General features: G+C 40.9%; 2 protein-coding genes across 8 annotated transcripts; one reads left to right on the plus strand and one right to left on the minus strand.

The window, feature by feature from the left end:
* Positions 1-833: 833 nt before the first annotated feature.
* On the plus strand, positions 834-18440 carry itpkcb (inositol-trisphosphate 3-kinase Cb). The gene is made up of 8 exons (XM_086261678.1): positions 834-1308; positions 3742-5075; positions 13968-14067; positions 14340-14553; positions 14733-14937; positions 15448-15549; positions 16046-16117; positions 16238-18440. The coding sequence occupies exons 2-8, from the start codon at positions 3912-3914 to the stop codon at positions 16445-16447; spliced, it is 2067 nt and encodes a 688-aa protein (XP_086117804.1). The 5' UTR covers positions 834-1308; positions 3742-3911; the 3' UTR covers positions 16448-18440.
* Positions 17854-26312, minus strand: actmap (actin maturation protease). 7 transcript variants are annotated; one of them, XM_086261694.1, is made up of 9 exons: positions 25890-26312; positions 25729-25772; positions 25454-25646; positions 22302-22370; positions 21964-22088; positions 21612-21741; positions 21437-21507; positions 21170-21322; positions 17854-20491 (listed from the first exon to the last, which is right to left on the minus strand). In XM_086261694.1, the coding sequence occupies exons 3-9, from the start codon at positions 25621-25623 to the stop codon at positions 20451-20453; spliced, it is 759 nt and encodes a 252-aa protein (XP_086117820.1). In that variant the 5' UTR covers positions 25624-25646; positions 25729-25772; positions 25890-26312; the 3' UTR covers positions 17854-20450. The 7 variants fall into 7 exon arrangements, with proteins under 7 accessions (XP_086117820.1, XP_086117817.1, XP_086117813.1 ...); XM_086261691.1 differs by lacking the exon at positions 17854-20491 and having other exon boundaries at positions 20828-21322; positions 25454-25641; positions 25890-26311; XM_086261687.1 differs by lacking the exon at positions 17854-20491 and having other exon boundaries at positions 20828-21322; positions 25890-26311.
* Positions 26313-26323: the final 11 nt, after the last annotated feature.

A 26323-nucleotide genomic window follows, 5' to 3' on the forward strand; every position in this document is an offset into this window, starting at 1 on the left:
TAGGAAATAAAAAATATATCTCCAACTTGCACATGAAAAATATCTGAACCTTTGTGTTGACTGTCATGTCTATTTTATTTATCACCTATAGCACATTTAAACAACAGAAGTTGAACCAAAGTGCTTTATAAGCAAGCACATTTACATTCCAGGTCTTAAAGTAACCCAGTTTCAAATTACATGACAAGTTGAAAGGTGTGTTTCGTTGTGTTAACTGATTATTGTGGAAATTACATTCACAGTCGTTAAAATCAGAATTCATGATGATTCATCTCATAAATCATTACACACTGCTCTTCCCTTCATAAGCCACCTTTATAAGTTAAAAGTATCGGCATCAGTATTGGTATCGGCAATGATGGCCTTGTATTTATTTGGTATCATCAATACCAATTTTTTCAGTATCGCACACTGCTAGTTCACCACTAAAAAGAAAAAAAAGAGGTAATATCTCAAGATTTCAATTTACATCTGAAAACTCCAAATTTTAGTCATTAAATCGAAATTTCAGCATATTAAGTTGTCATTTTTACTTACAGATAGATAAAAAGAAATCACGGGCATTAACAAATTTCCATCCCATACTTCTAAATGTAAGAAATCCAAAATTATTTCTGGATGGTCAACTTTGGTATTTCTTGAATATCAAACACAAAAAAATGCAAATATAATTTTTTTTTAAGCTACCTTGCTGTTACGATGTTTACGCTTTTGATTTATCAGACTAAATTTTTTTTTAACCTTTCTCAATTGTAAAGGTTACTAACGGTTTTTCTTTAGCGCCTAAACAGCCAAAATTCGTGGTGCACTTGAAGGTAACTCCATTAAATGACCTGTAGGCCACCGTCGGATCATTTTGAGTAGGTTTGTGACGTTTTCTTAGACATAATAAAGATTGTTTTGGGTGACAACATTTTGTTTGGTCGCCTTTTTCTTGGGTCTTTTCTTATTTACCGTACTTGTGGTTTTTAACTGAGCTAAATCGTGTTTCTTTTTTGTTTTTTTGTGGCCGTTACGTCTTGTCGTTTGGAAGCTCGTTAGCTTGTGCCACTTCAGGTGTCTCTGGAAGTTACTAAGCCTGAAAGTTAACGACACTTGCCTCCGTTTTACCAGCGCTTCCTCTTTTACTTTAACCACATGCTGATACTTCACTTCGTGCAGCAGCGATTCGCACACACTAGCTGAACAGCTCATGATCACAGACACATCATCATTTTCACGCCCTGCCAGAAGTTTTTAAAAACCTCTGCATCCCTGTCAGCTATTTTTAACTGTATACCATCGGAGGAGCACTTCAGGATCAGTCAGGTAAGGTTAGCTCAAGTTTTTGTGTGTATGTGTGTGTGTTATTTTTTTTTATCCGTTTGGTTGTTTTGCTTGGCTGAAAACGCGCAGATAAGACTTGTCTCTTCTTATTGTTTGATCACAGGAAACTGGTACGCGTTTTAATCTAGGGCCAAGTTAAAATCAGGATTTTAAAAAGCTCTAGTGCTGCCCAAGCTCAAATTGAAAGTGTGTGTTAAACCGCCCTTTAAACAAATGACTTACTGATAAGTCTCTTCATTTAGATTGGCTGTGTTTTCCATTTTAGCCACAAAGTGTACGCTGCTGATTGAACAAACAGATGAGTGGTTTTGATGGCAGTGCTTTACTGCCATTTATCACCCTGAGATCTATTTTAAGGGAGTGTTGTTGTTGTTTTAAATTTATTTTATTTTGTTGGGGTTTTTTTTTAAGACTTGTTTTGAAATGATCAACTTCCCATAAACTATGTGTCACTGTATGAGCCCCTGCGGATGGCACAACATTCACAGTTATACAGGCCAGCGTGAGTCATTATATAGGATTAGTTATTATTTGGATTATGAATATAGTGAACTGTGTGGTTCTGTATGAGCTGTATTTTCCTTTGTTATCCTTGCTGTCTCATTTCCTGTAAGCACTCCTTTTGAGCTGTCACAGCAAATAACAATCACTTTACCTCACCGTGTTTCATTTATAATGTCGGAAAGGCTTTAAACGGCTTTCTGATAGAGGAAAAGTCATAATTTGACCCTTTTTAAACACTACTGTCTTTTGTATTTACATGAGAAATGTTGCAAAACAGCAATTCCTATGAACAGATAGAGGAAGTTGAACCTGTGTTTTGACATAGCTGACTAGAACGACTGTAAATGCATTATTAAAGGGAACAACCTGTGCTTTTTCTTGTTTTCTATTATTTATATATAGTGAATGATCAAATTAAAAAATAACAAAGGAACAAAAGTTAAGTAAGTGGGGTTAGCCTACCAGCAGCCTGAAGCGTCAAACTGCTGGTACACTGTACATAAAAGATGGACATGGCCATAGTGACATCACCTGTTGTTCATGAGTTCTCATTTTGAAGCACTGAGCCTAGCGTTGTTTCCGTCGCCATCTTGGTGGTTTGAAACTAACCGTGATAACAAGGCGGATCAGGCGAAGAATCCAAAGGAGGCTGCAGCCCCGTAGGCTGGTAGCTTGTACAGTCGTTTATTGGAGATAATTATTTTCAAAAAATTCAAGTTTGACTTTAACTCAAGAAGGCTTGAAACTACCAACCAATACCATCAACACATCAGAAATAACATTAATAACTGCTGTAACAAAACATTTTCCCAAGTATTGGATAAAGTGTTTATTGTATCCAACTTATCTTGAAAATAAATATAGAAAAATCAGAGGAGTCGCCCTCTGCTGGCCTTTACAAAGTATGCAGGACATGCTGCCTTCTTCCATCTTTTCTATACAGGTAGTGAGACTTTTTTATTTATTTATTTATGAGGGGCAGCAAATCAGAAGAAATCTGAATTAAAGAGGAGGGGAAGTGGATCTATGAGTGTTTCAGATAGTAAATGACTTCACAGGCAGCACCAAGGCCCAGTATAAGATAAAAGTGGGTTATTTTGCATGCTGTATCAGAATAGACAAAAGTACTCTTGTAAAGTCCATGAATAAAGATAAGTTAGAAGGGATCTTAATAGTTTAACCCTTTAACCAGTGGAAACAAGTTACGTCATAAAAGTAGACCATCTATATGGGCGAATTTGCTGTTGCAGCGATGAGCATTTAACATTTGTCTTCTTAAATAATCAAATTCTTACATATTAATTTAAAGTGATTGTTCTTTGCCTTGAAAAATGTCCAAATTATGTAATGCTGACTATTTAAACTCCTAATTTAGACATATCAATGCTTTGTTATATGACCACTATTCCCTATTGGGGGAATTTTTTTTATTTTTATTTTTATTTTTTGAAAGAAACATAAGGATAGCAGTCTAAATGAAGCTTACTGGGACAAATGAATCGTCCAGACACAGGAGGGCAGTATTAGACAGACGTGACTAATGGTGAAACTGACTAAATCTCAGTGAAACTTTTACAGTTTTCCCCCACATCAGCCCCCCCTGTAATATTTAAATCTTTGTTCTTGTCATATTTTCCTGTAATTATACTCCAGTGCAGTTTCCAGTGAGCCTTTATCTGACAGTTTCTGTCCTGTCGTCTGGAAATAATATGTGACTTTTAAGGGTGATTAAGCACATACGAGTTGGCATTCTTGAATCAAGCGCTGGTTTAAATGTGCGTTTGTTTTTGTATTATCATTGTGTCATCGGGGACTCTTTAGGTAAGGTAAGGTAAGGGTTTAGGGTTTTATTTGTCTATTGTCCTTGCAATTTTATTTACTAAATCACACATCATCTGCTTTTTCCCACAGATCAGTATAATCCCAGATGATTAACAGGGATTGATCAATAGCACTAACTGAAGTGTGTGATTAATGGATTACCGTTGCTTGATGGAGTCACTGGCTAAGTAGTTTCGACTGTTTTCTAAATCATACTTTGAGGGTGTGTCTGGGTCACTGCTACTATTACGGCATGCAGGATGGGCCAAACTCGCTCTGCTCTATCGCACAGCACTGCCACCCGTGGCAGAGCGAAATGGAAAGCGGGCGAGACAGCCCGTCGACTTCGTATCCGCAGACCTGGGAGCGGAGAAAAATCGAAAAGTGACCAGTTAAACAGGAATCCGATGAAAAATAAAGTGCTGTCGTATTTGGGAAGGAGAAAGCGAGACTCTAGTCAGGGGGAAGCGGATTTGGGTGGCGGAAACGCAGCTGGAGATCCAGCAACGCGCCGCGGCCACAGAGTAGGAAAGTTGCCGAGGGACGAGGTGGTGTCGGGGGTTGGGGAACAGCGAGCAGCCGCGGGTTGTTTTGAGACGCCATCCGGGCTAGATGGAAATACTGAACCGACACAGCACGTCGTGAACCGTGAAGCAACCGCTGGTTCATCCGATGCACCAGGCTTGGAAAGTAAGAGCTGTGAAGTCAGCGGCGCGGGCTGCGAGGAGCCGAAACCCGTGCGAAAGAACAATGCCTCGGATCCCCAGACGAGGGCCATGGAAGATAAGCCACTGGGGGGAAGCAACCACGATCCCATTGTGTCTCAGGATCGAGTATTAACTGGAAATAGCACGCGTTCATCCAACTCACCCCCTCTGAAGACCTCTGACCCGGACACTGAGGGGATTTTGTCTAGTTTGGCCTCGGATCAACTTTTGGACTGTGGACTTTCAATTAGGGACGATCAAGCCGAGGCTACAATGACAAAAACCGACTGTAGCACCGTTTCATGCACACCCAAAGCGACCGGCAAACTGAACAGCAGCTGCCCGGTTGAAACAAAGAGCCAAACGGACTCTGATCAGACCAGCCAGAGTCCACCAGGAGGCCAAAGTTTCCCAGGAACCATACCCAAGCTCATCATAACCAGAGACCCCAGTCCGAACCGCTCACAGGTCGCATCGAACCTGCTGAGAATGGAGCCCAACACCGGCTGTCTGGAGCCTCAACCGGACGACGAGTCCCCCTGCTCGGACAGCGGCTGCGGAGGGTCTCCCGCTCTGATGCGGTCCCCCAGGAAGCTGTCCAACTCCTCTTCCATCGGCCTGTCCTCCGCCTCGTCCTTCGAGGAGTCAGAGGACGACTTCACAGGCAGCGACATCGAGTCCAGCCGGTCTCTGTGCAGTCCGGAGGATGGGACGGGGGTGAGTGTCTATTCAAGTCTTCTTCCGCAACAGACAACTTTTATAAAGTTTTCTGTTCAGTTGCTTGCAATATATTCTTCATAAATATTTTAAAAGACCTTCAGCTGGACTCTGACAAGAAACCATAAACTGGTCTTACTACCAAAGCTACCAAAAAACGAGTAATGCAAATATTGTGCAATTGACCATATATGATGGCATTACAGTATTTGAAGCTATTCTTTCCATAAACAAACATGTTGTTAGGTGTGACCACACTGGAACTCATTGTAAAATGAAAATCAATCAAAAAGAAAATGATACAAGTCGGTAACTGACTAGGTATTACATATTAAAATGTAGTACACACACCCTGCATAGGAAATGTACAGTAAACATTCCTGAGTCCTGTGTCAACCTCAACCACAAACACTTTATTTTGTCATCAAATGTAAACAGTGTGTGAGAGCAGGTGTGTCAGTCACTGCTGGTGCTATAAAGACAGTCAAGGAAAGAAATTTGTTTAATATGTGTCACGTTGATAATAAAAGGTCATTATTTGTCAGGAGGTGGAGATTTTTCAGCTGCTGTGGTGCAAATGAGGGGAAAAGGGCCCATTCATTCAGGAGAGACTTTTGATCTAATGTGTGTCATGTGTGGTAGAAGGCTTTGACTCACACTGCCCTGATAATGAAACATGACTGTAACAAATTTAAACCCAAAGGAGAGGAAAATGGTTATTATTGCCAGCCCCCACTTCTGTGTCCTTCCATCACCCATGCCACATGATCGCATGGCTTTGATGAGCTCAGCCTGAGGACCATTTAAACATTGTTTGAATGCATTTCTTAACTGCTCGTCATTCGTTTACAGTCAGCACTTTGAGCTGTGACCAGCCTTCGTTATTAGAGAGCTTAGCCTGCAGCCCCAAGAGGCTTACAGATTTTCCTCTCCTCCGTCCGGGAGAAGTAGCTTAAAGTTTAGTAGGAAGTTGTGATGATTTCCTCCGGTATCAGGAAGCTTTGATGCACTGTTGACTACCATGCATGGAATGCTTTAAAAACAGGATGTGTCTATCAGTATCTTCTTATCATCACGGCAGCTCTGTGAATGCTGAATGTCCAGGTTTTCATGCAGGGCCACATTACCAAGAAAGATTTTCAGCTGTCAGTGTTGTGATTCATACTGCGATGCCCAGGACATAATGATCTTCTGGTGGATGTGGTGGAAAACCCACCCTTTTAATTTATTTATTCATTTTCATAGATCAGGAAAGATTGAGAAATGCGTCACCCATGAAAATTGATGCACTTTGAAATTCACGGTCATACATTAGACCACCCCAGAGTCTCCTCTTTAACATATATTACTTTTGCTTTTCTCCAAATTGTTTAGTCCTTCTCAAAGAGCTGCACCAAACACAGGCCTCTTGAGACCACCGTGAGGTGGAGACAAGCTCCAGTTGATGTTTAATGATTTGATTATTCCTGTGAGTGAGGATCTAAATGTCAAAATAAAGACAGTGTGGGCAGCTTTCTTCCTTCATGCATGATTTTACAAAACAAAGTTCAGCAAAAACTTAATATAACTCGTGTCACGATGGCTTAATTAGATTAAGTATAAAAATAACATCCATATCGAGTCCACCCATCTAGTGATCTCAATCAACTGAAAGATGAACATTTTATCCACAGAAGTTTGTCTGTTACTGTCGCAGCTTTAGTTGAGATCAAACATTCTTTCGACTTGTTTCAAATGTAAAACATCACAAAAAAATGAGAAAAACCACACCTTAATCTCTTCTAAGAAGCCAGTGTGGTATCTTCAGATGTTTGTTTTTCTATGTTCTGCAGTCTTAACATGCAAGCAGTGCTATAAAACAGAAACACTTTAAATCCTCGCATTCAAAAAGGAAAAACGAAGAGTTTTTGCTTGAAAATTATAAAAAATAAAACGCCTATAATTTATAATACCCCCTCATGTTTACCATCCCCTTTGTCAGTCATTCGTTTAGTGTAAAGTCCATAAAATACCTCTGTCATGTTCAGATACACATTTCTGCAAACATATTGATTCACATATTGCATGTTTTCAGTGAACAGGACAGCGGACAGTGTAATTTCCTGGCTATTATAACAACACGCAGGAAGTGAGCAACCTGAGTAGTTGCACTTGAGGTGTTGTAACAAACAGGATGACGCTGGCCTGTGGTTTCTGATAAGAGCTGGTTTTAATGGGCATGTTTTGTCATATGTGCAGCTGTGTGGAAAACGCTTTTGTTTGTTGTAATTAATAGAAAGAGGGAGTGTGTGTGGCCGTGCCGTCAGCTCACAAACAAACCTAACATTTTCTTCATGAGGTGACGTGAGCAGATACTTGTTCGCGCATGCACGCACACAGACACACACACACAGAGCGATGCCGTCTTGCATTCAGAGTTCATTGTGTGTCATGGAAAATTGGGCTGAAGGCTGAGCCGGTTGCTAGGCAACGTCTTTGCCATATATGGTGTTTTTTTTTTTCTCCTTGTGTTGTTCGCTCCACCAACAGTGTCTACTCTGTCCCTGACATTTGAATGCTATAAGATATAAATTCCTGCCAACGTCTGCTGTGCACAGCAGCGCCGATATTTTTGCATGATCATGTCTTCCATGTGAGACACTCTTTCTCCCTCTACAGTTTGCCTGCACTTATATAAAAAGGCTTAATATTTTCCTCTTAACACACTGTGAAACATACAGTGGAACGGAAAACAAGAGGAAAATTAGAGTAAGCAGACAAAAGAAGGAGCGCGCACAGATGAAAAAGATGCAGCGAAACTTTGAACACGTAGCCTACACTTGATGATTATTCTTATTTATGCATGCTTATTCACTCATGAGCCACAATTGCAGACTTGTTTTCCGTCCCACACATCACTCCCACAGCACTTATACACAAAATCCACGATACAGGAAAGTCCACGTTAGTTAAAAGTTAGCTTCGCTTTTATGTATTTATGTGCACAACACAGAATTACCTGATACAAGATGTATCAGGTTAAGATGTAACGCCCGCAATGAAATAAAATCCAGTGGTGCAGGAAGCACCAGATTCAGAGTAGCAACGCCTTGAGTAAAAATTCTCCATTACTTCCAAGCAAATCATTTGCTTTTGGAACGTTGGCTGTTTCTTATCAACAATCTATTAAGGAAGTAAAGAGCATCATATCTCTTAACCCTATATCACACCTATAAAACTGTGCCTAGCTGGATCATTAAACATGTTGTCTCTGGAGTATTTTTTAGGTCGCTGTTCTGTTTTTGTAACTGTGCGCATGTGCTTTAGTTTTTGCAATGTGTGACATTTTTAATGTTATATGGTTATGCTCCGGATCTTATCTTTGAATACGTGCTTCTGCACTTTTGTTTTTCCTATTACTGTCTATTATTTCCATCCATCTCCCAGGGACAAGATATGAAAATGAGCCTGTATGACTTCATCTGGCACATTCACACTATGGACAATGTACACTGTACACTGCCCCGTTTTTAACAAACAAACAAAAGACAAACAAAAAAACAAGACCAACAGCTTTTGAGTAAAAGTACTCACAGCGTTTGGAGGGGGTGGGGTGGGGGATCATCATTTCCTTCATTACATAAAATTAAAAGACGTGCATACAGTTAAAGAACACAATACTGGATCACAAAAAAAATCCAAAACCTGGAAAGCAGTGAGACTTAACCTCCTGTCATAAAAGGTAGAACGCTGTCATTGATCCTTTCTAAACCAGCAAATCAAATTTTGCTCATATATGCCATAACCCCCACACATGTCCTCATGTGTATAAATAAGTAATTTTGTTATTATGACTTGATGCACAAACACAAACTTTTAGTGTGGTTTGTAAAGTACAAGCAAAAAGCCGACTTAACCAGCCAATACATTTAATGGACTCCCAAGTGAGATATTGCTCATTTTTTACTGAAGAAAGATGTTACCAAAAATGACAGTTCCATATAAGGAGTCCTTCACTCATAAATCTGCAAGTTAAATACTTAATATGCGAGCTGGAAAGTGAGCTGCTTTTCTTAGCTCAAGGTTTCACTGGAACTATATCAGATTTTATGTAAATAAGAGTTGCCAAAATAATGTTTTTATAGTTAAATGTGCTCCGCAAATAGAATCGGTCGTTAGTGGAAAATCATTAAACAACACACTGAGATGTAATGTAGGTATAAGAGGTCGAATACTTCCAAGTATTCAGGAAACGGTGATATTAAAGGGAAAAAGTAGCAAATCCAGCAAATACCAAATGTATTTTCATTTGTCAGTGATATCAGCTGATGACGTAATACCGTGTTTCTGGCACATGCAAATAAACATTTCAAATATTATCAGATAAAAGAGACATGTGAGTCTGTTTTCTGCAGATGGTTTTCAGGCGGAGGTTGAAGCCGGTGCCATCTTCTGTGCGTTCACTGGCCCACCACAGTGGAGCTTCATGAGCTCTGAAGACTTGAGTGAAGGGAAAGGGATGTGGTTTATATAAAGTAGTTTTGAGAAAAGGTCTCTAAGAGTACCTGAAAACACGGTTCGGGTTTGCATACAGTATGGTGTCACTCTTGTAGCTGACTGTCGCTTGACAGGTTTAGTTTTGTCCCCGTGCACAAACGCACAACTCCGTAGGCCACATAGTAGTCAAGACCTCATCATGCAGACAAAAGAGGAGCTGTGGGACTATATGGAAATGTTTGTTGGCTCTACCCCCACCTGCACTGAATCTGGCAGGAGATTGGCTAAGCATGAGGCTCAGGATAGGCCCAGAGGGGATTAGAGGATGAGAGAGTGAGACAGGAGAGAAACAAAGGTTTACACTGGGAGAAAGCGAAGACGGCTCGCAGAGTGGGGGATTTGCGCCTTCGGGGAGACGGGGTGAATGATTTCAGGGATGAACTGCGAGTAACAGGACTAGTTCAAACAGGCAGAAAGTGGCGAGAGCCAGAAAAGGGACAGCCTTAGGACACTTGGTGGATATGTTTGATGACGGCAACAAAGAAATTGAGAAAGCGTTAAGAAATCAAAGGGTGGAGTACTAAAATTCTGCAATGGTGCAAATTGTGAATTAGAGTGACAAAAAGGAGGTTGTAGAGACGCACGAGTGATTATTTATCGGGCGATAAAGGAGACAAACAAACACCAAAAATTGACAGCTTGACTAAAGGTGATTTACCAGAGGAAGACCGAGCAGACAGTGGACTGAGTTAAAGGACGTTATAGATGACTGTGAAGGATCTCACGCCCACAGGGAGGCACGCGTCCCTGACGTTTGATTTAAGAGACCCTGTCCTGATGGCGGGGGGCATTTTGTGTTGGTTGCATTCTCGTGTCGTCTCCGGGGTCGTGTGTATCTGTGTCGGCACCTGCCTCCTCCTCCGCTACTGCTCCGTTTGCCAGGTAAGAAAAGGGTCCAAAAATAATTATTGAGAGAGCAGAGATACTGATTCAAATTTAACCTACCTCAGCCACTGTTATAAATGTACGCTGATGTCATGCTTCCTCAGAAACATGATATAAGGGGAGATTGTATCAAAGAGACTTGGGTATTCAAATAGAAATTAAAAAAAGATTGCTGTTGTAGCTGTTACAGCATATGAGGGCTATCTGGCTCGCGTTCAGCCACAAAGAACTGTATCTGGGTTAAGAAGCCAGTAAGCCAGTAGCAGCAGGCTCACCATGCTGTACACCAAGTGCTGCTATAACAGCTAAAAAGTACGGTTTTGGAAAGGTGTACTAAATATTAACATTATAATTTAATAGCACCAAAAGTTGAAGTAGCTCCCACAACTTGTTTTACCCAGCTGATCATTACAGGCCTCATTATGGGCTATAATTATTGAAGATGGGTCTTTTTCTCCTGACCACAGTGGCCTTTGGTGGCGGCTGTGCACATGGCCACAAATGGTCTACATATATTTCAAGGCAAAGAGTCTGTTACATTACTCGTGTTATTTTTTGACAATTTTACAAGCAAAGATGTGTTTTAATTTTTGAGTAATTAAAAAAAAAAAAAACCTTGTTAACTGGTGAGTCTTCTTTAGTGGGCACTTATTTCTTTTATATGCTGGAAAATCGCCACTAAAGGGCTACTGAAGTGGCAGTGAAACACCTTCCTCGTCTTGGATGCATACTTTACACATCTAAAGCAGAACATTCATGGCCCTTGTAACGTCTCTTAGCAGCGCCATTGTTGTCATTGTCTGCTGTGTTGGGAAGTGTTAGGGCCGGTGACATTCCTGGAATTGGATCCCATAGGTCTAGGAAATATGAAAAAGGGATGGGAGCACTACAGGGGGAAAAAAAAGAAAGTGGTAAAAGCAAGGGATCTCTGTCTGTTTCAAAGAAAAAAATTTAAAATAACCTCAAATGGGGGTTGATATGATAACTTTGTATGTTTGTGTTTTGTGTACAGTTTTCATGAGTTATATAAAAGAAAGTGGAGATGGCGAGGGTTTGACTGTGTGGGGTGAAATGTGACCTCAGCATTTAAAACGTGTTTGTGTGTGTGTGGGACGGCTTCTTCGCTTTAAGCTGAAACGTCGAAAGCTCTTTATGTGCTCTTTGATGGGCTTCTGAACATTTATCAAACCACCCTTTTAAGAACGCCTTAATGTCCACAAGAATATTAGCAGCATTAGTATTTGGCAGTGCATCTGCTGTTAAGGAGGTGCATTCAGCTCCACAGAGGCAGCACATTAAGCTGTCAGCATAGGGCCATCAGAGAGCCTGACCTGGACGAGGAAAGTGAAAGAAGAGAGGCTGAAGCATCACGTTTCTCCCCGCTCAGGCCTTCTGTCACTGAACTGGTCTTCAGATGGAAACAGATGCTGGTAATGACTAAATATTAGTGAGGAGAAGAAGTAAAAGATTTGATAAGTAAACAGATTCTGTTTGGGCCACAGGTGAATGCTATTTCTGGACTTGTGCATTCAGAAAACTAATATTTATCTGTGATCAGTAATCACAGCACGTCGTTACAGCTGGCAGGAAATCTAGTCAAATATTCAACTGTAAACTAAAAATGTTTAAATAAAGGTCGAGCATGTTTTGGGAATTTTAAGAGTCTTTCTAGAGTCTCTGGTGACAGTTTTCTTGCCTGAGTGGAAAGTTGAAATGTCGCTGGCTTTTGTTGTGGGTTCATTTGGATATTTTCCCTTTGAGTTTGAATATAACCGTTCTTTTTGCAAATAAAGAGAAGAGGAGTTTTGCTGAATAGGCTGAGATATTTGTATTTATTTGAAGTCTAATCAGAGATTTCGGTTAAGGTAAAGATCAGCTCAAACACATCCTGAGAGACTGTATGGGGTGTCAACAGGCAGTGGAAATAAGCAGGCTAGTAAGAGAGAAAAGAGAAAATAGATAATAGAAGTGTTTCATCACTGTGATCCTGCACATCTATTAGTGTTTGTCACCTTCATTTGCCAAATGAAGGTGTGGTTTGCTCAGTTAAGTGAGCAAGAGGAATTTTTGTCATGTTGAAAATTCAGTCGTTTACGTCACATGTGGTGAAGTGCTGTTCTTCACCCAGACGAGGCTGAGGTTAGAGTAAGGTGAATCTGTGGGTGTCGTTTAAGATTAAGTCCACAGCCGTCTCTCGTTGACTCTCTTCACCTTCGGCCTCTTGCTAAAAATCCTGGTAGTGACCTGCTCTCTGTTTTAAGCAGAATTTCTTTTTATTGTAGGCTTCGTGCCATCTCATGTTAAGATTAAACCTGTTATCCATCCTGGGATCTGAGGTTGAGAAACTGATGATAAAAGATTTAAATGCACACTCATTCTAGTTCTTAGAATGGTTACAAACTTACATGTTTGATTCAAGTTATCGCACTAATATACCAGAATAAATAATCCACAATTAAAGTAAAACCCTTTGGAAAGTTTCATCCCGATACGTAAAACTGCTCCTTCTCCTTCAACTAAAAAGTGTTTTTAAGGCTTTCAAACTGTTGCGAACAGTTTAAACTTGAAGCATTTTTTCCCCCTTCTTCTTCTTCATTTGAGGTAAACGCATACGCAGTGTTTCCAGTGTGTTTATGTTCCTGGATTAAGACTGTTTTACTGTGACAGTTTCCAAGAGCAGCGGGGGGAAGGAATGCAGAGCAAAGGGAAGAGCAATCTCTCTCTCACACGCATACAGAGAGAAATAATTTAGTTGTAAAAAGATAACTTTTATGGTTATGGCCTCTTGCATTTTATTACTCGCAGAAACCGGTTTTGTTGCCCAGTGCTAATTTTCTTTCTGCTCCTTTAACCTAATTGTCTCTGTGCTTTAAACCGGTTTGGTGCATAGAAGCATTTTAGGACTTAATCAGCTGAAATGTAAAACACACACACACACACACACACACACACACACACACACCCAGAACTGGCTGTCCGTTTGTTGTGATTTCCCACACACATGTTCTAATCAATCAGTATCAGGCGCCTCTCTAACTGCTTGCGTCAAAGCGGCTGTTGCACAGTGTCCTTGTTCTAGTGTTTCCCAACACAGATTACTGTAACCCACACACAGGCCCACAAGCTCGCAAACACGGAGGTTCTGTTTTACGACACCACAGCGGAGGCTTTGGTAAATGTTTTATGAATGGGCTTTGTCGTGTATGCGGCACACCTGGCCTTGGCTGCAGGGGAGGGTCTGTCCAATGTCTACTGATATGTTTGTGTGGGTATGAGGACAGTACAGGTTGGGTTTTCCTTTTAATGAGTAATCAGTCTTTTGGCCTGCACTCAGCTCAGTACTGTTTGTCCAGGAAAGAAAGCTCCTTTTCTGATTAGTCAGAGCTTCAGATTTATTATGTGTGTGACCGCCCATGCTTTTTTAAAAAACAAGGCGATGAAACCCTCTATTGTTTTTTTTTCATCTTTCAGAGTAAGTCCTGGCACAAGCTGAAGACCATGGTTCACTGGTCCCCCTTTGTCGTGTCCTTCAAGAAGCGTTACCCATGGGTGCAGCTTGCTGGCCATGCAGGTATGTGTAAATGCAGGATATTTGTACACCTGCATATCAGATGCATTTATATGGAGGTTCCTTCTAAGAAAAGAACAAAAGATTTATGCTACTGTCGTATCTACTGAAAGGCTGGCAAGCATAAAGTTTAAGGGCAACAGTGCCGGCTCTATCCTGCTCACTTGTACGCCTTTTTTCAGATCTGCAGACAAACAAAAATGCACAGACATGTTGTAGTTTCTGATCTTTCTGTCTCATGCGTCATTAATTTTCTTTCCCTATCTTTCTCCAAGGTAACTTCCAGGCTGGGGAGTACGGGCGTTTGTTGAAGCGATACTGTGAGTGTGAGCAGCAGTGCCTGCAGAAGCTAATGACGGACTCTCTGCGCCCCTACGTGCCCGGATATTACGGCATAGTACAAAAAGACGACCATGACTACAACCTGATGGATGACCTGCTGGCTGACTTTGACTCGCCTTCCATCATGGACTGCAAAATGGGCAGCAGGTAAGACTTGGCACGTGACAAAGAGAGTGTATTTGTGTAAAAAGCATTTTTCCAAAAACAGCTTGTGCCTTAGGAAGGCAAAATGATTCTTGAGAGTTTACCTTCACGCACATTTACTCTTGAATCGTGTATGTAGAATGAAGGCTGTGCAAACATTTAAATCTAACCCAAACTCTCAGGACTTACTTGGAGGAGGAGCTGACAAAAGCCAGGGAGCGTCCACGTTTGAGGAAGGACATGTACGACAAAATGATTGCCGTGGACCCCGGGGCTCCAACAGAGGAGGAACGGGCCAAGCAGGGTGTCCTCAAACCGCGGTACATGCAGTGGAGGGAGACACTTAGCTCCACCGCCACCCTGGGCTTCCGGATCGAAGGCATTAAGGTATGAGGTCATGCTGAACACACAAACACATCTAGCCTGAAGACCTCAGCTTCAAGAGAATAAACAGCTGTGCTTGTTGCTGCAAAGACGTAAACCAATCAGTGGGAGTAAACATTTATCAGTTTGTTCACAAGACAGACCACGTGCACTGGGGTGAAATGGAAAATGTGGTTGGTTAACATGCAGTCATTAGGGGGACTGTTTGTTCTTTCGAAAATAAATCCGAGGCTGGTTATCAGTTTGTGCCAATAGTGAATTTGCATGCTACTCAGAGACTAAAGAAAAAATGTGATGACACGCAGTGTATTAAAGGCTCGCTGCAGCTGTATTTTCCAGTTGAACGAGTTCTGTGACTGTGGAATTTATTTAGAGCCATTTGTTTCCACCTCGAACCTCAACAAAACACAACTGTTAAAACCTTCTGTTGTCCAGATAGTAGCGTGAATCGGCATGTATAAGCTGAAGTGAGTCATTATGACATTTTTGATGGTTTCCTTTTTTTCTATATAGAGAGCTGATGGAACCTGCAACACCAACTTTAAGAAGACAAAACACAGAGAGCAAGTGATGCAGGCCTTGGAGGACTTTGTCGATGGCAACACTCAGATTCTGGTATGTTGTTCAATTGTTATGTTTTGTAAATGCAAAAAAGCAAAAAGCAGGAATCAGCAGCTGCTTAGTTTAACTCGGCCGGTGAGAAGAGGAAACGGCTATCGTGGCTTTGTCAGCTCCTCTGTAGGTCACTAATAGGTTGTTCTGTTATTTAGAGGAGTCTCTCACTGACTCGCATCAGACACACAGATAACAAGCTGTTACTTTGTTCTTAGATTTGTACAAATAAGACAACCAGATGTGGCATGTTCATTAGTAAATCTTAGAGATGCTGCTTTATGCTCCACCGCTTCTCGGGTCTGCACTGTGCTCACTCTATACAGGACTTACATCCTTGTTTCACGCGGTAGCACCTGCATCAAACAAGGATGTAAGGTTTTACACTTACCTTTAAATAAGAAAGAAGAACAAAAAGTGTTTTGTTTGGGTTTTTTGGCTCCAATTTGCAAATTCCCACAGTCTCAGTTTCTGTGTCCTTTTTTTCTGTTTTCCTCAGAAACTCTACCTGCAGCGGTTGGAGGAACTACGCTCAGCCCTGGAGCAGTCACAGTTCTTCAGGACACACGAGGTGAGACGGACTCCGTTCTGACTTCTTCTAACAGACCTGTTGTCTGTGTTGCTGATTTGTTACAATCCCATCAGCGCTGCATACTTAAACTCACTGGTCTTGCTGGTTTATCGATTGCAGGTTGTGGGCAGCTCTCTTCTGTTTGTGCACGACGCCTCAGGAAAAGCGAAAGTCTGGATGATCGACTTTGGAAAAACGGTCCCCTTGCAGACACCTCAAACTCTCGACCACAGGACTCCCTGGGTGGAGGGCAACAGGGAGGACGGCTACCTGTGGGGACTGGACAACCTCATAGACATCTTCAGCACCATGCTCCCGGAGACTCCTTGAGCGAGACACAGGACTGCAGTAAGAGACTGATGGGATGTTGAAGAAGATTATACAAACTAAGAGTGACAGAGGAATGGCTAACAGAGGGCCACCACTTCAGTTACTCCTTTCAGGGCTCACACCAAGTGACTTTATCAACTTGTACCAGTGTGAGAAGGGCGGGCGAAGTGGAATATGCCAAAAGGTTAACGTTATGCATTATGTGGAATAAGGGGGCGGATGACACGAGCTGTTAAATTTAAAGCACAATTGTAACTTTGTTTTGTTTTACTTGGGCTGTGGTTTATTTTCTGAGAGTACAGGCCTCTGCACTCGTGGACCTTTAGCAGTCACTTTTTATTGCAGAGACTCATCTCGCTCCTCCTCACAGCTCCCTCTGTTGGCGAGAGGTGGCCAGAGCAGCCACCTCCTCAGCCGTGATCTTGACCAACAGGAGCGTGTTTTTGTTTTTGTTGTTTGTTTGTTTTTTTTAAACGAGCCTCTGAGGAGTGTTGGATTTTTGTTTTTTTTGTTTTTATCATGGACCACTTTTGATGACTAAGTATACAGCAACACTAAAAGCAGTGGTCAGACCACGTGTTAACTAACTCAGCATGTAAATACAGTTTAATTTAACTTTGTTTTGTTTTTTCCTGCCTTGGTATAGCCTTCTTACTGTGTTTGTATGATTTCTGTGCCTGGCTTTTTAAAAAAAGAAACTGAGCTATCTGATCATTCCACTTGCAGTGGACTCGTGCTATTTTACTTCCAAAAGAGTTCACCCAAGTATGAATCGATTTACATTGAAATCCCACAGTTTTAACTTTTCTGGGAAACAGAAAGTTTTTTTCTTAATTGGACTTTTGTATGAAAATGCAGTGATTTTTAGTAAGAAGCTCGACAGCCTTGTTTGTCTGAAGTTTGTTGCACTATGGATTCTCACAAAGCCATTGAACAAAACATGTCTGTGCGTCTCCAGCAGAGGTTTAAGTATTGGGTTTACTGTTCAACGTAAATATTTCTGCCTGTTATCTCGATTCGCTGATCAGTGTTGCTTTAGTCTGTGAAACTGGAATTACCCGATTAATCTGATCAGTTCGTGTGGGCTCTGACTTACACACAAACTCAAAACCCAAAAAAAATAAAAATAAAATCTGTGTATGAGCGATGACGGGTGTCTGAGTAAAACAGAGGTTAAAGGACACCGCTGTAAACATAATTAAGCTAGGATAGACAGGAGGAATGTGGGTATTTACATTTTTGTATGCAACATTGAAAGTTTACAAAGAAGCGACACTGTTATACGTGCAGGCCGTGCTTGTGAGCATGTGCATCAGATCCCGACGGGAATGTGACGCATTGGTGAACGTCAAGTGTCCAGTCTTCCTTTGACAGTGTCAGGCAGCACTGTTTAGGTGGGTGGGGGTGTGGGCGTGTGGTTAACTCGGCACGAACATTTCCCACACAAGTGCTGTGAACGCGTGACTTAACAAGATTGGAATTCGAATTCAGGAGTTTAGATTTTTCATCTCCGAAGGGTAAACATGGCAGGAGAGACGGATAGTATAGTGTTTACAAAGTGTTAAAAACCTTTGCCCAGAAAGTCTCTATATTTGTAAAATGTCAAACTATCAGGTTTTCAAAGAGGGTGCTGCTTTGTAAGCAAGAAAACTGGATTCGTGACCACATTTTGTATTTCAAAGGCAGCGCTTTTCACAGAAAGAACAGACGGACTGATTGAAACTGTTTATAAACCTCTGCTTTGTCCAGACGGTCGTGGATTACAATAAAATGAAAGTGGAGAGTTTTCAGAGTTTTGGGGGATTTTTATTGTAAATTTTTTTTCAGTTCTTTGCAAACACACACACACCAAATCATATACTTTTGTAAAAGAGCGCTGAATCAAGATGATCTAACATTTAATTATAAATTTAACACTACTGTAAGAATATGTCCTGTTCAGTCAGCTGTGACCTTTTATCACAAGTTTCTAAATAAAACCAGATGAATCATTTTGTGTTGAACTGTCCCTGAAAACTGAGATGGTGGAAACTTTGTGTAAAAACTAGATGACAATTTATTTTTGGTTGATAAGAAAATTAGCAGTCCACAAGTACAGAGACAAGAAAACCACCTTAATGAAGATCAGAATCAAAATACTTTTATAATCCCAAAGGAAATTATGTAGATGTGACAGAAGCTTCTTTTTTTTTTTTTAATTTTTATAAGTAAATTAGGAATCAAAGTGCTAGTTTATCATTTTGGCTGTAGAAATTTCACATTTAGATGAACTTGCATGATTTAGAGGTCATACTATGCCTCAGCGCTGAGGAATGGCTTGCGATTTCCATCATCTGTCAAACATGCTGGAGGCGCTGTTACAGTATGGGCGTATCGATGGTGTGACTGCTGACAGAAGCAGCAGGACGACTTCTGAAGTGTGCATGACTTCTGCTCAAATTCAGCCAAACGCTGCAAAACTGGTGCTTCATAAACAACCTACAAGCTTCTTAAGGGGGACAAACTGTAAGCTTATAAATGGGTTAGTCACAATTATTTAACTAAGCCGGATTTTTACTTGGTAACGGGCCTGCAGGGAGGAAATAAAGCATTTCATAACATCCAGCCAGGCTTCATGCAGTCGCCAACTGCAAATGAGGTTCATCGGAGCAGATTTTATAATTATCTTAGTTTATCTGATTGTCTTTGAGCCCATGGAAACTGATGGGCTGTTCACATTCATTTGTCTACTCACACATTTTAAGAGTGCATGATCAAAATGACTTCCGCATCTTTCTTTTTTTTTTGTACAACAATGGTTCAAAATTAGAGAGAAAACCATGATTTCACACACCAGTTACACAAAATTCTGACGGCATTGCAAAATCAACAAGTCTTCTGATCTTGTCACACGTTAACGGCCAGTGTGAGTTACGGGTTGAAGCCAGCATGTATCCTGTAGTGTCTGTAGGATTTGAGTTGAAGGAAACTGAACATTTATGGCTCTTATAGATGTTTCACCTCCTAACTGAAAGGCTTTTTCAGTTCTAAAGGCTAATGAGGAGTCTCGGGTATTCAGTATGTCTTCAGTGTGGTTTTTACCGTGGAGGCGGTCTTTAACTCACCCTGTAATCACGCGTCACTGCTACATGAGTCAAGATATAAATTCTTTGAACTGCCTTCAATTGAAGCGGTTAAAACTACCGTGATGTGGATGATTGAGGACCTGCACAACTAGAAGTATGTTTTCAGCGCCTGACAAAAACACTGCAACAACCAGCACAGGCTTTTATCGCCTGACATATTTTCTATGCTCTCTGCTCCATAAAAGCATTCATTTGAATGACAGAAAAGTAAACCTGTTTGATTTAGCAGTGTTTAAACAAGCTCAACAGCAGCCAGAAAAGCAACATTTGAAACCCTATTTCTCCACTCCTGTTTAAAGTGGGGGGTTTTTCACCTCACTCACTGTTATCACTGTCAGGAGGAATTTCCCCCGACATGCCCATCCTGCTCCTTCCAATATTTTCTGTCAAAATGTTTTTAAAGCCGCCTATACTGTGCAAATAAATGTGATAATAAGCGGCAGCATGAGACACGATAGCAAACACACTCACAAACATTATTGGACTGCTTTTTAAGGTTTTTGACCATTCTGGTTTGCTGCAACCATATAAAAAACTTATCTGAACAAAGGACTGAAGGTCATTTAACACCGAGAATGCTGCAAAAAAGCAACATAAAAGTCAGAAATTTCTTTATCCAAACTTGCTGGGTAATTTATATACACCGAACGTGTTGTGTTTTTCAAAAAACACTGTGAGCAAAATGAAGAGCTGAGATTCAAACTGAGATTCTGGGTTCATCAGATTGTCACGAGAAGGAAGCAGCAGGGAGAACTTGATGGTTTGATCCAGGAGTTAAAGCTGTGTCACAACTGCTTTCGTGCATATTTCAGGATGTCAGTGGGGCAGTTCGAGCTCTTGTTGGCAGAGTTGGGATTGGTGGAGGTAGAGGAATCTTTTCAGAGAGCCGACTGACCCAGAGCAGCGTCCAGCTGTGCATCTGACGTAAAATAGTATTACGTTACTATTAAGTATATCATTGCATATTCGGTACTGTGCTATGAGCATGCTTTTTGCCAAAAGCAGTGATCTGATTGAAAAATTGGAAAGATTGAGCTTGGTTCGAGAAAATAAATGTTCCAAACAAATTCCTCCAGATAAATTACACGGTCTGTCTCCTTAACTGTTTATTTTAAAATCCATTAAGGTGGTGTAACAGGCAAAAATTACATAAACACTGTTCCTCTCCAAATAAATTGTGGATATTCTAAAAAAAAAATATATATATATATATATATATATATATATATATATATATATATATATATATATAGCTTTTACAGTTAAACTGACACAATCCTTGTTAGTGGAAAATTATAAGACGACTACACATTTTACAAAAACAGTGACCAGAGCATGGCTGAACATGTGGGTGTGGCTTCTCCCTGATAACCCTTACTTTAAAGCCCTTTTAATTAAATAAATAATGTGTGTCTGCTTCACTGTGTGGATCTTGTGTGGAGCATCACCGCCTTTCCAGCCAGACCGGCCTCCACCCCTCCTTTGGGAACCACATACTTGGTGCCATCACTGGCTCTCTGAGGGTCCATCATCCTCAGCTGCCCATTGCTCTGAGCTACAGTGTCCAAACTCCACAGCTGGTAGCGCAAGCTTTTACCTTGCTTAGCGAGGATGTAAACATCTCTGAGCGCCGTGCTGCCGGCGGGACAAGATGAGCTGCTGTCGGCGGCGAGGTAGAGCCACGGCAGAGAGGGATCAGGCTGAACATGCTCTTTACTCACACTCCCCTGGTCCACACCGAGGAGAACGCCTGGAATGAATAAACTCTGTTACTGTGTGGTCTGATTAGTCAAACTAGGCTCACTTTAAGGGAAATCCTACATAATAAACCCTGCCTTAGGTTGGGTTAGCTATTCATTCTTACCTGAAGCAACTGCCCAGTGCGCTCTGTGGCCACTACGCTGGCACGGCTCGTGGTTGTAATCCTCGTCATAGCTGTAAAAACTGTCAAGGAGTTTTGCTTTTCTCTTTAATCACAAATCCAAATCTACTGCTTTTCCTTCACAGCAACCCTTTCCCCATGGTTTGGTCCAGGATACGGGATGAGAACAGGCTGTCTCCCCCACAGGTGTGAGATGATGGCTGCAGCATTATTACCACTCAGACCCCCCGAAAGGAGCTTGGCCTTGCAGCCACACACCTCTTCTGCCAGCAGGGCCATATTGTCAGCTGACAAAATAAAAAGCTTAATGAGAACATAAAGAAATCAAAATTCACCAGCTTGAAACTGAATGTTTACTTGCTTGTGAAACATTAAATTAAATATCGGCTGCAAAATGTGTCATAAAGTTCCAAATGTTTAATCACAGCCTCCACCTGTTTCTTTTGCGTTTTTTTTTTTGCTCCCAAATACAAACAGACCTGAAGAGTTCACACATTTTTATTTTATACCCGAGAACATTTCACCCTGAGCCGTGTATCCCCTGCTCAGAGCTGTCTGAACCACCGTCTCCATGTCGACACTCAGCCGCGGCTGCCGTAGGTAAGCAGCCATCCACAAAGCCACCAGACCACACCTACAAAGTTACCAGAAATAACACACTGAACAAATATGTCACCCACTCATGTAAAAGAAGTCAGGTAAACCAAATAACTAAAAACAATAAAATACTACAGAAGTTTAAAATTGTTGTGGAAACTGGCGTGCTATGCAACATACTTCTTAACCAAAAATAGATTGAGTTGTTGAGTGACAGGTATTACAGTGACACTTCACTTTAGTGACTTACTGTGGACCATCTTGAATGAGTGATGGCACGTAGGTGTTCGCCAGAATCCACTGCAGGTCCTTCCTGAAACTGAAGAACAAACAAATGGCACTGCATAACATGAAGGCATGGAGCTTGTTAACCGTTTATCTGCTGCACTTACACAAATGAAAAAGTTTTTTTCTCAGCCATGAATCAATTCTAAGCATCAGTTCCATATGTTGTGTCATATTATCTGCATCAAAACTGTAGCAGTTTACGGCATGTGAGTGTTTCCTATCCCCAACTGTTTCTAATCCCTGCTTTCTGATTCTTTTATAGTCACGTGTTAATCAACTGGCTGATAACTGTATTGGCTGCTAAGGTTTCAGGATACTTTGAGGAGTCAAATGCCAGCATTATAAAAAGCTTCTTTCACAGGACTATCATGTACAGTACTGTGCAAACGTCTTGAGCCACCCTTCATTTCATCCCGTTTTGCTATAAAATTTGAAATAGGTTGTCTTTGGATGATGACTGCTTTTCATTCAATTCAATGGAATTCAGTTTTATTTATACAGCACCAGATCACAACAACCGTCGCCTCAAGGTGCTTTATATTGTAAGGTAGACCCTACAATAATACATAAAGAGTAAAACTCAACAACCATACGACCCCCTATGAGCAGGCACTTTGGCAACAGTGGGAAGGAAAAACTCCCTTTTTAACAGGAAGAAGCCTTGAGCAGAACCAGGCTCAGGAAAGAGCCGCCATCTGCCGTGACCGGTTGGGATGAGGGGGGAGGGGAGGAAGACGGGACAAAAGACATGCCACGGAAGAGAGCCAGAGATAATTAATAAGTAATGATTCAACTCAGAGAGGTCTATTAACACATAGTGAGAGAGAAAGGTGACTAAAGAAGCACTCAGTGCATCATGGGAATCCCCCAGCAGCCTACACCTATTGCAGCACATAGTTAGTGCTGGATCAGGGTCACCTTTATTCCACTGACACTGTGTTTGGAATCATTGTCATGCTGAAAATGAATTTGTTGCCAGTTAGATGCTTTCCAGATGGTACTGATGGTGGATCAAAATGTGATGGTATTTTTCTGCATTTATAATTCCATCTCGTGTAATTCGGCATACCTCAGCCTTTTCTCCCTGTTTTCCTTCCTTAAGAACAGCTTCTTGAAAGACACTTTCAGTGAGACCATTTCTGATGAGGCTTCAGTGAACAGTAGATGGATAAACTGAAAGGCCAGATCCATCTGATTCTGCTTCCAGTCTTTAATGGATTTCTTCTTATTTTACAAGGACATTTCTTCCAGATATTTTTCATCTGCTGAAGTTTTTTAGGCCTTTCACTTCTTTTGTCTTCTATTTTGCAATTTTCTCAAATATTTAAGAACACACTACACACCAAGCAAAAATACCATTTTATGTCTGCCAAATTGTATTATCTGACACTTTTTCATAGATTCAACTAAAGAAATGGGAACAAATTATGTTTTTATATAATAGGCTGCTAGTAACAAAGTGCCCAAAGATACAATTTAAAATAAGTACTTTTCCAAGTTGTCTGTAATGTGACTCACACTGACAACGGTTTGAGTTAGGTTCCCTTTTTTATGCTATGATTCATAGGTCAATATTAAGTTGCACAAAAAAGATTATTCCTCTGAATAAACGTCAAATGGGAGGACTGGACTGAGAATGAGTGGAAAAAGCAGCCAATGCCCAAAGAAAAACTTTTCAAAGACCTTCAGAAAGTCTGAAGAACTATTGTTAAAGACCAATTTAAAAAAAATGACAAGAAGGTCTCACTCTTGGCTCAGGACTTTTGCCCCAATCTTGACATTCAGTTTTATTGACTCCATGTCAGAGATATATTCAGGCAACTCTCTGTTCTTGGGGTTAAGCTACAATGCAATAATATCACAATATAATAGGATAATGCAACTTTGTAGCAAAGTTGTAGTAGTACTCAATACAAAACAACATAACCATCAGAGAAACACACTCTTTGTATACAGTCCATTGTGGTGTCTGTGCGTGTACTATTTTTAAACTTTTTAATTAAATAACAAATCTCTCACTTTACTACTGTCTTTCATCCTTCCTGTGAGATTCATTTTCATCACTGCAAGCTAGTTAAGGTCTCTCTTTACTTTAATTCATAATTACAGCCATTTAGGTATATTACAGTTATTTGTTATATTTTGTAACTTTGTAGCATTATTTCATTTAGTTTAGCTAGTTACTGTTCTTAACGTCTTGGAGCAGCTGTGATCACATAATTACCTGTGTGATTAATAAAGTATCCTGATTCTGATTGTGGGACACTTATCGACTCATAAGTTCATCCGTTCAGACATCTGACCAGGATGCCTCCAGGACAATACAGGAGAGGTATTTTGGGCCGGCCCAGGACACACTGAAGAGATTATATCTCTGAGATTTTCCCGAGCAAACCCACTATCCCCTCAGGAGAGATGGAGGAAGATGAGAAGGAGGTCTGCTGCCCCCACCACCCACATAAGTGGCAGAAAATAGATGCATATATTGCTCTGTCAATACTTTATCTCACTGCTCACTGGTTCTGGATTATATAACTGTACATTCTGAGATGTGTCCTGGTCCGTGGGTTTTGTTATGTTTTAGGTTTTCTGGACTTTAGATTTCTTTTCACTGTTATTCCTTAAGATTTTTATTTTTAAGCTTTTTACTTGAATTCTGGTTTATATTGGTTATTAATAGGTAACTCTTTGTTTAGCCTAGCCTCCCCACGTGTCTTCTTGTATCTTGTAGTTAAGTTGTTGTCTCTGTGTTAGGTGTCCCTCTGTTACATTACTCACTTGGTGAATCCTTGCCTCTTATGTTTGGTTTTTAGTTCCTGTGTCTTTGATTAGTTTAAGCGCATGGTTGTGTTGTTTGTCCCTAAAAACATCATCAAAGATAAGTTACACAGTCATGGCTGATTATGCTGCACATGGATTTTTAATCAATAACCTGTATGGCTGTGCTGGCAGATGAAACATTTGAACTGCACAATGGATCCGCTTGATCAACTTGAGCATGACTGTGTGTGACAAATGTCTGCCAAGCATGTGAGCACTTAAAAATGTGCAGATTTATGTGCAGATTTATCAATTTTCCACACAAAGCGAAAACATTCATGATAAAAACCTGACCTGGTCTCCCTCTGACTGATCAGCAAGCAAGCCTCTGTGTGATCTCCCTCTACAGCACGTCTACTGCTGGCTATAGTCTGATACAGCTTCTTCTTTGGTGCTGACGTTTGAGGTGGTGTACATGGAGCAGGTGGAGGCGGTGGAGGTGGCAGGGAGCATTCCATTGACATCTTCTATCCTGAGGAATTCTGGACTAATAAAGTAGAAATTAGTTAGAAAACGGGGGCAAGCTGCAGCAAGCCAGTATAAACTGTAATTATAGAACCTGCAACTACCTGCCCAACTTCGACTTCTTCTTATAATAAGCTAATAACTAAACCTGTCAACATACAGGACCAAATGACGAACGTTATTCGATGTTGGAGACTATTTTAGTGCAAACTGGTGTGCAGAAATCATATACAAGTACTTGGTTTATGGTCTTTTGTACACTTACCCCACACCCACTTATCTAACTAGCAAAGCCAGCTAACGACACCCGGCTTGTCCCCATATTTGGCAGTACTACTCTCGCGCTGCGTCTTCTTCTTCTTCTTCTTCTTTGTGTAGTCACTCCTCAGGAACATAGAAACATACCGCCCTCCAGTGCATCTAAATTATCTCAGTACCAACTGCAAAATTAATACATATGACTCTAACTGCTAGTTAAATATGAAGCTAAAGATAAATTATAAGAATTTAAAAAAGCGCTAAAATAACCCGGACTAAAATATGTGCCACACCATAATCTGAACTCTGAGAAGAATTGTATCAGAATGTCTGCCCCTATGTTATATTTTTAGCCAAAACTGTGACACAAAATGTTATGTTGCCACAATGATTGGAAACAGCTACAACAGGAAAAAAAAAATAATAAAATGGGACACGGAT

This window comes from Aulonocara sp. 'chitande type north' Nkhata Bay, linkage group LG14 (assembly GCF_057382095.1).
Source record: "Aulonocara sp. 'chitande type north' Nkhata Bay isolate Kocher_YH1m ecotype deep benthic linkage group LG14, A_spYH_male_GT1.1, whole genome shotgun sequence".
NCBI classification, from domain to species: Eukaryota; Metazoa; Chordata; class Actinopteri; order Cichliformes; family Cichlidae; genus Aulonocara; species Aulonocara sp. 'chitande type north' Nkhata Bay.

Coding starts and splice junctions, on each gene's coding strand:
- actmap (XM_086261693.1), bottom strand. CDS start 25,623: ATGTCAATGGAATGCTCCCTGCCACCTCCACCGCCTCCACCTGCTCCA. Junction 22,371..25,453: donor ATCAGTCAGAGGGAGACCAG/GTCAGGTTTTTA, acceptor TTTGTTCTTCAG/TTTCAGGAAGGACCTGCAGT. Junction 22,089..22,301: donor CTCATTCAAGATGGTCCACA/GTAAGTCACTAA, acceptor GTAACTTTGTAG/GTGTGGTCTGGTGGCTTTGT.
- itpkcb (XM_086261678.1), top strand. CDS start 3,912: ATGGGCCAAACTCGCTCTGCTCTATCGCACAGCACTGCCACCCGTGGC. Junction 5,076..13,967: donor GTCCGGAGGATGGGACGGGG/GTGAGTGTCTAT, acceptor TTCATCTTTCAG/AGTAAGTCCTGGCACAAGCT. Junction 15,550..16,045: donor ATGGCAACACTCAGATTCTG/GTATGTTGTTCA, acceptor TGTTTTCCTCAG/AAACTCTACCTGCAGCGGTT.